The following is a 13,743-nucleotide window of genomic DNA, read 5'->3' as shown; positions in this document are numbered from 1 at the left end:
TAGACGTAGAGTTGCGCGCAGCAGCGTGAGAATGGAAACTGTAATTCAATAAAGACTTTTACTTAATGATCGCTGGCTAGCGTGATCCTCTGTGAGCTAGGATCTTCAAGCAGCTCTGACAGTATGTTAGAATTCCTGCTTCATGGTTGCAGTCATGGGATTTTTGTCTATCACATGACGGTGTGTGTTTTGACTCCACAGAGTGGGAAGTGGCGGAGACAGGATGTTTGCGTTACTGTGTTCTGCGAAGTTGGGACTATTGTCCTTTGTTCTTTTTCTCTTTGCTGTCTGATGCTAGAGAGAGAGGGAGCCATGTTGCAGTGCTCCATGTGTGTTTATATGTAAATAAAGTAGATTAGCCAAAATGCTGAGTTGCTGAGGTCTGTTATGCATGATGCGCAACTCTGCGGATCCCTAAGTGTGCCGGTGTCAGTTGGCATCGGTCGCTGTGATGTTCGGGCTGAAGAAAGCTTTTGAAGCTCCCAAACGATCGACCAGGAGGGAGAGAACATGCCAGTCGGGCATGTGTCTCTGCCAGGGTCCTACTCGAGTGTAGGCCGAGCCCCTGACATCATATCCCCTATCTGGTCATTTTAATTGGAGATCTCAGGGGTTGAATCTGAGAACTTCATGCAAAGCAAGCGTTCTACCATGGACCCATGATCCCTCTTCCCTACTAGGGAACCACATAAAACTCACCATTTCCCAGTTACGAATTTTGGAGGGCAGCAATTTATCCAGAATACCCATGAGAAAACCATGGCTACCCTGGATGTGTCAGGACTGTTGCAAGTGTGCATCTTTGGAGACCAACAAGCCATGGAGCCAATCAGGATGGGTGAGGACAAGCTGGGTGAGGTCCAGGACAGTACCACAGTAATAGGAAGTCCAAAAACGCCTATGTAAACCTTTGCTCTCAGCTTGTCAAAGTCAAACATAGCTGTGTTTTTATTTCTTAAGTCTACTGTTAATAATGGCCATAAGACTTCCGTGTGTGGTCAGAGCCGGTTGAAGTGCTGGGAGTCTCTGCTCTAAAAGCAGTGCTCATTTAAAGAAACGTGAATAACACTGGGTATATATACTGGATATATGTACATATAAACTGGTTTAGGGCTTCATGGTAGCTGTATATGCTAAGCGTGAAGTTTGCAACCTCAGGGAGTTAATACTGTGAAAATTAAGGGGTGAACAATACAGAATATGATTGATTCGCACAACTTCTCTAATATAAAAGTAGTCTTTGTTATGTCAGGTTCATGCACAACTTAAAAGGAGAGCTACATTAATAGGTTGCCTGCAAAAGTCAGCCCTTAAATTGCAGACAAAGCTTCTGCTCACAAGAATATTACATCATCAACGCCTCCCCTGGACACTCAGAAATAAGCTGTACTTCTGTATGGCAGTGAAGCAGCAAATTGAATTCTCATAATATGTTTTGAAAATGAGTCTTGTTAGGTTTGATGAGGTGGAAAAGGTACTGAGTTCACTGGTTTGTTCCAATACATTCAGTATACTTTAGCTGGCTGTTTGCCACGGCTAATCTTTTTAATGGCAGTGTAGCTTGTAAACCCATTTGGTGGAGAGCTATGCATCTCAGTTTCATAATATCACGCCAAGTAGGATGGTAAATAAGTTTCTCTTCAAGCATGAAAGCATTTTGTTTCAATCCCACAAATCTTATTTTAAAACCTTCATCTTGAAGACCTCTATAATCCCATTTTTCCCCCAATCTAGCAATAAGCAGAATAGATTTCAACTCTTAAAAAATATTTATCTATTTATTGTTGTTTTTCAAAATGCATCTTTCCAGTGTTTTTACTTTTCACACAAATGTACTAAGCACGTGACTTAACTTCATTCCCTAAACAAACAAAAATAATCTCGCTGTACTGCTTATTTATTTAAAAGCACTTCTATTTGTTTATTTTAAAGTACTTCTATTTTGTTTAATCAACTTCCCAAGGTGGCTTTCAAAATGAAGTTTTAAAAATAAAACAATTCAACAAATTGCAATGCAATACACTTACAAACCGGGAGGGGAGACACCTGCAAGAAATTAGAAGTGAGCATGGAAAGAAAAAGCACCTGTATTTGGTTTTGCTACTTGAATTTGCTTGGTAAAACTTGTGAGTTTTTGCTAACAGATGTTGCATTTGAGTTTGGTGTTTTCCTGTCCCCACAGCTATCCGTACAGTGAAGATTGTAGCCAGGGAATGCAGTATATGAACACTAGATGCCCAGCTTGGTGTGACAGGATCCTAATGTCACATTCTGCCAAAGAGCTGATTCTAAAGGTAAGGGCTGACTTGAAAGTGTAGGACTCTCTTGATCAGGGGTCAGCAAGGTTTGTCTTGCGGGTAGCTCAGTTCGTGGGCGGCTCGTGGGCCAGTCAAATGACCTCCGCAGGCCACTTCCGGCCCATGGGCCTTAGGTTGCTGACCCCTGCTTTTGACTATTGAGCAGTGCCTCGAACCTGCTAGAAAATATGGTGGCATATGGTTTCATTTTTGAACAAGTTTCCAGCCCTCATATTTTGGAGATCAGGATCTATTATTGGAAGCTCAGAACAACTGGGCGTTCAGTGAAAATCCCACTGTGCAAGTGGAACAGCAGCATTGGATATACAAACCTATGCTCCTTATTCTCAGCTATCTTTAGCAAAAATCCAATGATTGTCAGATACTGGTGTACTAATCATTTCACCTACCTTGTATGCTCAATCCAGAACTTTTCAAGATAGCTTACAAAAGTCACTTCCATTGGGCTGTTAGTTTTTTGCTAAGCATTTGGCTCCTTATTCCAAGGTTATTTGCCACAGGATCTGTGGCAAGTCACCATGTTTAGTTAGGGAGTCAAGCTATGTCTAAGGATGTGGACAGAACCACAGAACGCAAACCCTGGGATTGTGCTCCGGTGGGGGGGAGGGAATGACCCGAGATTTAAAAAAGACAGAGAGTAGGGTGTGCTCCTCTGCCCTGCCCGCTTTTAAATCTTTTTGTCATGTAAAGGTAAAGGGACCCATGACCATTAGGTCCAGTCGTGACTGATTCTGGGGTTGCGGCGCTCATCTCGCTTTACTGGCCGAGGGAGCCAGCATACAACTTCTGGGTCTAGGCTATTCGAACAAATGAGGTTGCACTGCATTCTAATGAATTGGGACTTCCAGGAAATTTCCTTCATTTCATGGGCCTGATTTGACAAGACTAGGAACACAGCCCAGATGCCCTCCCATTATTCTTTTCTGAGCGCTTCTCCTCCATCCTTGCTACTGCTGTAAACATATGAAGGCATATCCTGGGGGACCTGGCCAAACTATACACAACAGCCAGCTAACAAGACGGGGAGCAATTATGCTTACCCGATCTTAGGTTCCCGATTATGGCACTTCCTCCCATTGGTGATATGTTTCCCCCACTCAGTAACAGGGTAAAAGTTTATAAGAATTTATGCATGGCATGAAAGAAAAGGGGATGGGAAAGTTTTTCTCCCTCTCTCATAACGCTAATCTCATAGACATCCAATGGGGTGAATGTTGGAAGATTCAGGGCAGGTAAAAGGAAGTACTTATTCACACAGTGCATAGTTAAACTATGGAACTCACTTCCGCTATATAAGAGGATTAGACAAATTCATAGAGAAGGATATCAAACAATGACTAGCCATGATGGCTACGTTTCACCTCCAGTGTCAGACGCAGGAAACAGTCCCTGACAACTGGCCCTCCAACCTGCTTAAAAGCTTCCAGTGGTGGAGAATCTACCACTTTCCTATGTAGCCCACCCCATGGTTTAACAGCTCTTAAAATCAGAAAGTTCTTTCAAATGCTTAATCAGAATCTCCTTTAGTCATTTGAATCCATTGGTTCGGGGAGGGGACAGCAGGAATCAAGCTTGCTCCATCTTCTGTGTGACGTTCCTTCAGATATTTGAAGTTGGCTGTCGTATCACCTCTTAAGTCTTCTCCAGGCTAAAAAATCTCCAGCTCCCTCAACCATTCCTCATAAGGCTTGCTTTCCAGACCCTTTGTCATCTTGGCCGCCCTCCTCTGCACATGTTCCAGCTGGCCAATAACCTTCTTAAACCATAGCGGCCAGAACTGTACACAGTACTCCCAAATGTGGTCTGACCAAGGCAGAATACAGTGTTACTATGTCCTCCCTTATCTTGACAGTATACTTCCATTGATACAACCTAGAATTGCATTAGCTTTTTCCCCCTGCTTCTGCTGCATCATACTGTTGACTCTCACAGTTAAAGATGTATGTTTTTCCAGCTGGCCATTGTAGACTTAAAGAGATGGTTGGCTGTCACTGTGATTTCTATATTGCTACTATTTCGTAATGGAACGGTGAGTTAGAGAGTTGTATTATGTTTTTTATTCTTTGGATACCCCCCTGAGAACACTGGTTGGACAAAGACCATAAAAATATAATAAATAATAACAAACTTTGGAATCAAACCCCACCCATGTCACTCACTGTGCAGCTTCGGGTGTCATCTCCAGCCTAAATTCTCCCATCTGTAGAGTGAGAACAACGGTGGCCTGTCTTGTTGGACCACTAAGCAAAATAAATATTGTGAATTAAAACGTGCTGAAAATAAAATAATACATTTTTCAGTGGAAGCATATGCAGGATTGTTTCTTCCAATCCACTGACCAAACATTTAGAAGACACCAGTAATCTAAAAGCTACATTTATTTAACACCTGAGAACTCCCAAGATATGCTATGTGATATCTGCGGATTAATGTGGCAGCCATGAGTCACAAAGGTGCTGTGGCTCTCCTGTGTAGCTACAGCTGCGAGTTTAACCCAGCAACACAAATCTGGGGTTTTTTCGACTGGCAGCTAATTTTGCGATGTCGGATTAAGTACGGTGGAAACCTTACTCTGGTGCTGCTTCAGTGCCTTCAAAGTGCCTGCAGGCAAGGCAGAAATTTTAACACAGAGATTTTCAGGGCATCTGGTGAAAGTTACACCTGCTAAACTTCTGCAAGGTGGGTAAGATAGCTGTTAATTGCACAGGAGTCCTACCAGAACAAGCCACTGGGTTGTCACTATCCCCTGGCCTCAGTTCTCTTATCTGTATAATGGGAATAATAGTCACCTACATCCCCAGTCGATTTATGGGGACAAGCAAAATTGTAAGGCGCTCCGCTAGTTTTCAAAGTGCCGTATGAATGTAGAAGTAATGGGTGGTATTCAGCTAAGAATAGCCCCCCCCCAAAAAAAAATACCAAACATAATTAAGATAGGGCCATTGCTTTCAATGGGTCTGAGTAAAACATAGTTGAGCCTCACGCAGTGTTTCTCCCCACCACATCCAAAAAGCAAGTTTAGCTCTTGCAGATTTGGGCTCCTTTGTTTGCATAGGGCAAGAGCTTCTAGCCGTGCCCAAATTAGCAGGGAGCCCAAAACACCAGGCTCCATGCAGTAGGCTCCTTACAGATTGTACAGACATGGGGCTGTAAACAGCTTTAGCACAACCTCATTTATCATGCCACGGTCGGTTACCTCCCCAGCATGTTATTTTATGCTTGCTGAGCCCTAACACACCAAAGGTTGCCCGCTGTTCGAGAGTCACAGAACTGCCTGAGAGCATGGCGTAATGAATGCTCAGCTGAGTGAAGCGTGTTTCTGCTTGTGCGCTGCTGTAATTTGTTTATCTGTCTAAAGATTATGCACTCGAAAATCCACAATTTGACGCTGCCTTTGTAAATTATCAAGTCGCTTTTGATGAATGTATCTCCACTTCCGATGGCGGTGGCATTATGAACTTGAAATATTGGAAAGTGTTCATGCATACAATGCAGAAGGTTAGGGAGGGTGTGTGTGTGTGTGTGTGTGTGTGTGTGTGTGGATAGATACAGAGATAGATTCCCAGGCAAGCATGCTAGAAAGCAAATATGACCTTAAGTTTTCTTACTGCATTAAAGATAATTCAGTTTTAACTTTATAGTCCCAAATGCGGCTGTTTATATATAAAGTTCTTGCCCAGTCAAACTTGACTGATTACAGATGAGGGAAAGCTTGACTGTTTTTCATCAGAAATAAATGAGGATGGCAAACTATTTGCAAGCACAGCTGCGGTTGCATGTATGTATGTATGGAAGATCTGGGGAGAAGGGTGTGGGCTCCAGATTTAATTATCTCGCAGTTTAACCAGCCTGAGAAATTGCAAGTCAGAGCCAGTCTCTCTACCTCCCTCTTAAGTGATTGCTTTAGCAGGGTCATTATGCTAGATAAACAAAGAAGATGGTCAGCGTTGGTCGATGTAATAGTCGATGCAGTAGCAAAAGCTGTGTCGATTTCATTATTTGTTTGAAGAGAGGAGGATAAAGGGAATAAAGTGCCAGGGAAGAACAGAGTAGAAATAAATCAAGCGGTGGGGATATTGTTCATTCACCTCTCATTTTGAGAGGCGTTTTTTTATGTAAAAATCCAAAAATCCATTTAAATAAATAGCAAGACTCCCATTGATTCGGGTGTTTCCAGCTTTCATTCCTAAGTAGATCTGGTTGAAAGCCAGTTCCATTGAAATCATAGGGAATCCCAAACATACTATGTTTACTATTGATATATCTGATGGAGGGGAAAATATATTTCATAAAAGACCACGTGGGGGGGGGTTAAATCCATTTCCTTTCCCCAGTGTTTCCAATTCTGTGCAACAGAAGAACCTAATTAGATCTAAACAGGGTTGATACCAAATCTGGTAATAGGATTAGAGCTGAAAGCATTAATCACTTTATCAGTGCCCCTAATCGATTAAGGCATTTAATTGTGGATTTGAAAAATAGGAGTTTAAGAACTGTGAAGACTGACAAGTACCTTCAGCTTGGGAGTAGCCTAAGGATGTCAACTGAAGTATTGTGCAGAACACCCCCAATTTAAAACCGGCCTAGAAGTTGCATTTAGTTGTGATTTCCTGCTCCGTAAATGTGGTTAGGAACTGGGGTGTCTATGAGTTAAAACATGAGTCTGCCCATGCCTGCTCAGAACTAAATCCCATTAAGTTCAATGGGGTTTATTCCCAGGAAAGCAGGTAAGGATTTCAGCCTTACAACCCAAAGACTACAGTACAGGAATGGAGGAAACTGTTGCTGGACCACAACTTCCATCATCCCATAATCACATTGACTGAAGCTGATAGGAATTAGAGTCCAACATCTGGAAGGCCACAGATTCACCATTCCTGCTGTAGGGAATCCCACTGGTTGTATGTCAGATTACAGCCTTCAGTAGCTAGCTAAGAGAAACCAGTCTTCATTAATGCAGAAGCAGAGTCCCCTGCATTAAAATACAGGGTTTTGGTTTTTTTTAAAAAATTAACTGGTTAATTAATTGGCCAGTGTAAACCAGAAAGTTTGTTTTTATATACACACAAATATACATACTATTCTTTGTTCAAAAAAGCCTTCAGGGCAGCAGGCAAACAAACTTTCAAATTACCAAAACAAAATAAAAAACTCATTGTGAAGACAAAGCCACAATAAAAGAAACAAAGCTACAATAAAAAGAACAAACAAGTAAAGATATAATCTAAAATGCCTGGTTTTAACTTACAGATAGGTAGCCGTGTTGGTCTGCCATAGTCAAAATAAAAAAATTCCTTCCAGTAGCACCTTAAAGACCAACTAAGTTAGTTCTTGGTATGAGCTTTCGTGTGCATGCACACGATTGTATCTGAAGAAGTGTGCATGCACACGAAAGCTCATACCAAGAACTAACTTAGTTGGTCTTTAAGGTGCTACTGGAAGGAATTTTTTTATTTTGGTTTTAACTTGGCACTGAAAAGAGTACAATGTCGACACTAGGCTTACCTTCCTCTGGGGGGTATTCCACAGTCAGGGTGCCATCACAAAGTAGGCCCTCACTTTTCATCCACTCAAGACATGATGCACCTCTAAAGACTGAAAACATAGGATGGTTGCCTGGCTCTCTTTGAGCAGGTTGATGCTCCCTTTAATATTTGGACCCACAGTAGCAATTGAGGACAGCTTCAAATCTGTTAACACCCCTTCTAGAACACTATTGGCGGCTGCATCCTTGAAGGTTTGTTTCTGACTACTGACCTGATAAAGCCAAAGCTGAGCATTTTTAAGGCCTGTTTTTAACGGGAGTTAACTTGCGTTCATTGTCCTCACTGAAATAAGTGGCATTTAAATATGCTGGGCTTTGGCTATGTACTAGTAACACAACAACAGGGATACGGAATGAGAAAGTAGGAATTGCTTGCAGTGCAATGACGATCTAATAAAAGGAGACCTTCCCGGCTAAAGACATCAGAATTACAGTGGCTGCATTTTGAAATTTTTCCAAATGCAGTTTACTCACATTTCAAGATTTAACCGTGCAGTCCCACGTGTCTACTGAGAATTAAGTCACAGCCAATTCTGTGAGGTTTACTCTTGAGTAAGTGGGTCTAGGCCTATTGCCTAAGTAAGGTAAGAATTATTGTGTTCCTAGACAGGCATGTGTTGTGAGTTAATGCCTGGGAGCAGATCTTGCAATTCTTTGCATATATGTGAAGTTGGCATTCACCCAGCTGGCTTTCCCCATCTGTGCCTAAAGAAGTAACATTGGGGGGGGGGGCGCAACGGTACACGGACTCTGAATACATTTCCTTGTCAGTGAGATCTATTGATTTTAACGGCCCTTATTCCCGGATGTCGATGTGTGTAACTGCTCCCCTCGGCTGCTGTGTGCATTTACATACCTGCGACTTTGCATTCTCGGTGCAAAGCCTCTCCGAACTATGGGCTTCTTTTTATGTTTTTACCCTAGTCAGAAAACGATGAGAAGCAAGTGGTGTACGACCATATTGGACCAAATGTCTGCATGGGGGACCACAAGGTAAGCGTTGTGAACAGCTGCACGAACGCGTGTCTGTGGCGGGCCAAGGGGGCGTGGGTGGGGCTGCGGAGGATCTTTGCAGGGGAGATGCCCTCTTGTTTGGAAGGAGTCCCATGGATCAATATTGGGCTGGTTTTTTCCAGCAAACGTGCGTAGGATCGGGTTAGAAAACGGGAGCTGGGGAGCCTGGAAGGCGCTACCAAACGATCAGAAGTTGAAACCCACGTGTAGGAAGTAGAGCGCGGCGACAGGCGTCCGTTTTTCGGAGTTTTCTGTGCCTTGGGGCGAGTTGAAATTCAAAGGGGAGGGGCAAGATCAAGAGCGTGAAGCTCAGTGTCCTGGCGTTAAGGGGACCCGGATCTGAAAGACCCTTGCGTTTTTATTTTCTGATCCGGGTATGAAAACTATTGAAATAAACTTCCCCGCTTAGACACACTTTTAAAATCCGAAAATGAGGACCTTCCGCTACCAGCAGGTTAGCAAGTACCCCGACCCCTCAACGCCCCGATCCCTAGCAGTCAGTCCGCCTGATCGCGTTGCGGCAGAGCGGATAGTTTCTGACTCCAAAGGTGCGTAAAAGCAGCCTGACGCGCCCTTGGAAGCGCGCTCCGAGCAAACGGTGAGGCTTCGCTTCCCCGGCGCCAGAGTCAGGGATCTGAAAGCCACGCCGCTTCGGTTTCGTTGGAGTGGGCTGTGCGTTCAGAAACGGACAAAGCAGGAGGAGGCTTCAGGCCTGGTTTCCCTCGGCGGATCTCGCTTCTCGACATACACGTCAACCCATTAATGGCTACTTAAGCCTGCGGTCTTAAAAGACGCGTTTCCTCGAATCCAGCTAGCGAGACCTGCAGTAGCGCAATCCTACGCAGGAGGACGCGCCAATGCGTTCAGAGGCACTTACTCCGAGGTAACGCACTGAACTCCGGGTGCGTGTAGGAGGGTAGCCTAGATATCCCAGAGTGTAAGAATCGCCCCCTTTGGGCAAGGAACATCAATCGCTGTGTTTGAACTGATATTTGGATATATAGAGAGAGATGGACCTAAGTTTTTTAGCTAACCAGAAAGAGTATATTTAGTTTGTCACCCGATGTAAAAATGAGGTTCTTGGCGGGAGAGGGGGACCGCTAGCGCAGCCCCAGTTTTACATACATACCTGAAAGTAAGTCCTATGGAAATCAATGGACCTGAGTAAACCTGGTTAAAAGTCGGGGGCCGCAGGGCAGCCCGCTAACGGAGCGCTCGCTCCGAAAGAGCCGCCCGATCCTACTCTAAAGTAAGCCTGCGTTCGACGGGACGGGCTGCTTGATTTCGACTGCAGCCCAAACCTCACGCGTTGCAGCGGGATTCGCTGCCGGGGCCTGGACCCCGCGGCTTCAAACAGGCGTCAACTCTTGCTTTGGTGCGCGTAAGGCGCTGTGGTTACTCCCCGGGAAAAGACGCACGAGCTCGGGGCGGGCCCAAGGAATACGCGCGTGGCTCTTGCAGGAGGCGGAGGATGACCCAGCCGGTGTTCCCCAGGAGAAGCAAAGCGGGAGGGAATCGGGGAGGAGGAAGCCGGGGTGCCTGCGACTACGGAGGCCCTATTGCTTGGCTTGGGAGGCGGCGTCGAGGACTGCTTGGGCTCCACCTTCTAACCTCTCTTTTCTCTCCCTCCTTCCAGCCCGTGTTCCTGTCCTTCCGAATAGCCGCGGGGGCAGGTAAACCTATTGCCAATGTGCACAAGTGTTGTGTCGTGCAGTGATGTAGTGGTGGTAAATATCACATTAGATTTTTTTCCTTACCTCCTTCCTCTCTCCCCTCTTTGCTTTCGCGGTTTTTTAAAAAATTATTATTATTTATTCCCTTCCGGCCCCCATATTTTTGGTGCGGCCTTTTTTATTTTATTTGCTTGTTTAATTTTTAGTCTGTTAAAGTAAATAGAGAAAAAACAAATCAGCTGCCAATCAATTCTGCAAACAGGGAAAAGATGCCTCCGAAACGAGAAGATCTTTCGAGAAAGCTCCTTGTAGTGAGGAGGAAGAGGAAGGACTTGAGATGCATCCCATCGCTTATACCGTGACAGCTCCATTCATCCTCCGGAGTCCAGCGTGCCACGTTATTGTTTTTATTGTTATTGTTATTTCATTTTAGGCTGTTGATCATACACTATTTTCTTTGGAGTCTGGGCTTTAGAGCCCCAAGTAAAAAAGAGAGAGAGAAACCTCTCATACCTCACCCTCTGGTAAATATTCCTGTGACATCAATTGTGGATTTTGTTTTGTTTTTTTTATTTTTATATGGAGATGCATATATTATGCCACAATCTGGTTGCCAAAACAAAAACAAAAACCTAGTTTGCCGCGATGTACTGTGTTTTAGACTACACTCTGCTTCCTTCTTTTTTTAAAAAGTCTGTCAATGTGAAATTATATATAATATATATAATATTCAACATTTAAAAACAAACAATTTTCATCACCCTTCTCTAGCTTAAAGCAAGGTTGGGATTTTGTACATTTGCCTTGTATAGAAGTCCTGGTGTGTTATTATTGTATGTTAACCAAGATTTATGGTCCCTGTGATTTTTTGAAGTGGGGGGGGGGAGGGTCGCAGGGTGGGGTTTTTTGTTCTGTCCTGGTCATTTTTATAGACTTTTTTTTGTTTTGTTTTCTCATGTTATTTACTATACTGCCATGTTCCATGGTTTTTTGAATCACACAACAGCAGCTGCTTTCTATAAGTGTATATATTTATATATTTGTATGTGAGTGTGTATAGAGATATATATACACAGATATAGAAATAATAATTTATAATTACAAACCGTTTGTCTTTCCTGCTACAAAATAGCCTTTCCTCCTCCCACTCCTCCCACCAGCCCAGACTAGTCAAGGGTCAGTAAATCCCACTGGGTTTCCCCGAAGTAGGGTTTAACTTCCAAAAACAACGGTGTGTTGTTAGGATCCACGTGGAGGGGAAAAATGCATCTCTCCCCGCTGATACCCAATCCTGAAACACATTTACTTTGAACTGAAAGCAGACTTGACACCCCAATCCTAAGTGTGTTTACTTGGAAGTAAGTGTGAGTAGGCCTTACAGCAGGCCTACGCCTACTTACTCAGAGTTGCAGACCATGGGATTTGGGGTGGAGCCTGGAGGCGTCCTTTGGGACACCTCCCCCCCCCCCATGGAGGCCAATGCTAAGCAGAGAGACTCACTTCCAAGCTTCCCCCAGTTGCCAGCCCAACCAAAGGGCTTCTTTCACCAGTGTGTGTGTGAATATATACAGTACTTATATATAAAGAGAGCCAGAAACCTCACTCATCATCTGCCAACTGTAGTCACATATTTATGCAGCAAATTCGGGTGCCAAGTATTCTAGCTGAAGATAGGAAGACGGTTCCAAAAAAGGCAGTTCAGCCCCGAGGCAAGTAGCAATTTTTGATTATGGCTAAGGGAGGGGGGAAATTGGGGGGGGGAGGAGAGAGATGGGGGGGGCAAAGAGTCTGTAAATCTTCACTCTGATTGGAGCTCTTCCCAGCACAGCACCCCCCCCCCCAATTTCTCTCAGCTCACACCTCTCCCCATAAAGCATTAAAAGGCGATTAGCGAGCCTGTTGATGAAACACAAGCGGAGGGCTTTATTGATTTAATTTAGAACACTACCGAGTTCAGGGACCGGGCAATGGCGGGAGCTGCGGGAGGCTGCCTTGGGGACGGGGGTGTGTAAATCAATCCCACGCGTAGCAAGGGAGGAGGAGGAACCCTCCCCGATAAAATCAGAGAAACTTCCCCATCGCTGGGTACCGTCACTGATGCGCGCACGCTCTCCCCTCACCCCCCCCCCCAAATCTGGTATCCGTACAGACCCGTGTAAGGCTGGAGGAGAGAAACTACGCGGGGATTGGGAGAAAGTTTGTAATGTTTGCCTGTTCACTTTGAAATGAGCATTCTGGTTCTCAAGCAATAAAACTGATCATGGTGAAGACGGCTGCGTGTCTCTTGGGGTTTTGCCTCTCTTCCTATCGGCGTTAGCATTGCAAGAGAAAAGGTTCAGGAAAAGCGGGGAGAGCGCAAAGCTGCGTTTCCAAACGTCTGGGGTCCAAGCGCCTTTCTCTCTCTCTCTCAACCTCCAACGCCAAGGGTGTCGATGGCCGAGGGGAGAGAATGGGCTTCTGCACATGCTCAGACACACTCTGAACACAGGTCATCGCCCCACGGGCTCCAGGGCCAAGACCGGATTGTCCGGCTAAACTTAAACGTTCCAGAGAGGTTAGATTCAGACGAAGTATTGCGGCAGGACCCTTGTTTGGGGCCAAGAGAAAAGGGAAGCAGTTATTTCCAGTGTTTGTCCATCGGGATAGATTTATTTTTTGTTGGTGTAAACAACAAAATATGCCCTTCGGATATTTTCGACTAAAACTCCTCAGCCAGCTTGTCCAGTGGTCAGGAGAGCAGCCCAAAACGTCTAGAGGACACCCGGTTGGAGGAGGCTGTTTTCACACCCAAACGCACGGAAATAAGGCGCAATATTTATCTAGGCGCAAACTCCAGGGAACTCAATGAAGCTTACTCCCGAGTAAACCAGTTTCAACTCGGGCTGCGGGGCCTAGTGATGTTCATCAACGGGACACGCCTTCGCCAGCTTCGAAGCCGAGGTAAACAAGGTGTCTGGGGTGCCAACTTGAATAAAATAAGCCTCGCACCGCATAATCTATCACATGACACAGTACACACAGCATTTGAAAGGGAATGCCTATCAAAAATGGGGGGGGGCTCAAATATTTTATTGCGGGGATTCGTGGTTGGCTCCTATGAAAGGTGTCAACCTAAGTAGGGGGGGGGGGCGCAGCGCAATCCTTTACGCTGAAGTAACTTGGAACACGATAAGACTTCTCAGTCGACGCGCGT

General features: G+C 44.8%; 1 protein-coding gene across 5 annotated transcripts in view; it reads left to right on the top strand.

Annotated features, from left to right (window-relative positions):
* INPP5A (inositol polyphosphate-5-phosphatase A) overlaps positions 1–12,818 on the top strand; it is a 231,293-nt gene extending 218,475 nt beyond the window's left edge. For 3 of the 5 annotated variants that reach the window (XM_083506000.1, XM_083505998.1, XM_083506002.1), the window contains 4 exons: positions 2,183–2,294; positions 8,788–8,856; positions 10,514–10,550; positions 10,813–12,818. In XM_083506000.1, coding sequence (XP_083362126.1) covers positions 2,183–2,294; positions 8,788–8,856; positions 10,514–10,550; positions 10,813–10,862 — 268 coding nt within the window. In that variant the 3' untranslated portion in view covers positions 10,863–12,818. Of the gene's footprint in view, positions 1–2,182; positions 2,295–8,787; positions 8,857–10,513; positions 10,605–10,812 lie in introns of all 5 variants that reach the window. The other 2 variants (XM_083506001.1, XM_083505999.1) reach the window with 1 other exon arrangement.
* The last annotated feature ends 925 nt before the right edge of the window (positions 12,819–13,743 follow it).

This window comes from Podarcis liolepis (genome assembly GCF_965112155.1).
Source record: "Podarcis liolepis genome assembly, chromosome: 5".
Lineage (NCBI taxonomy): Eukaryota > Metazoa > Chordata > Lepidosauria > Squamata > Lacertidae > Podarcis > Podarcis liolepis.
The sequence above is the reverse complement of the archived record's forward strand: the minus strand, read 5'-3'. Positions and strand labels throughout refer to the sequence as shown.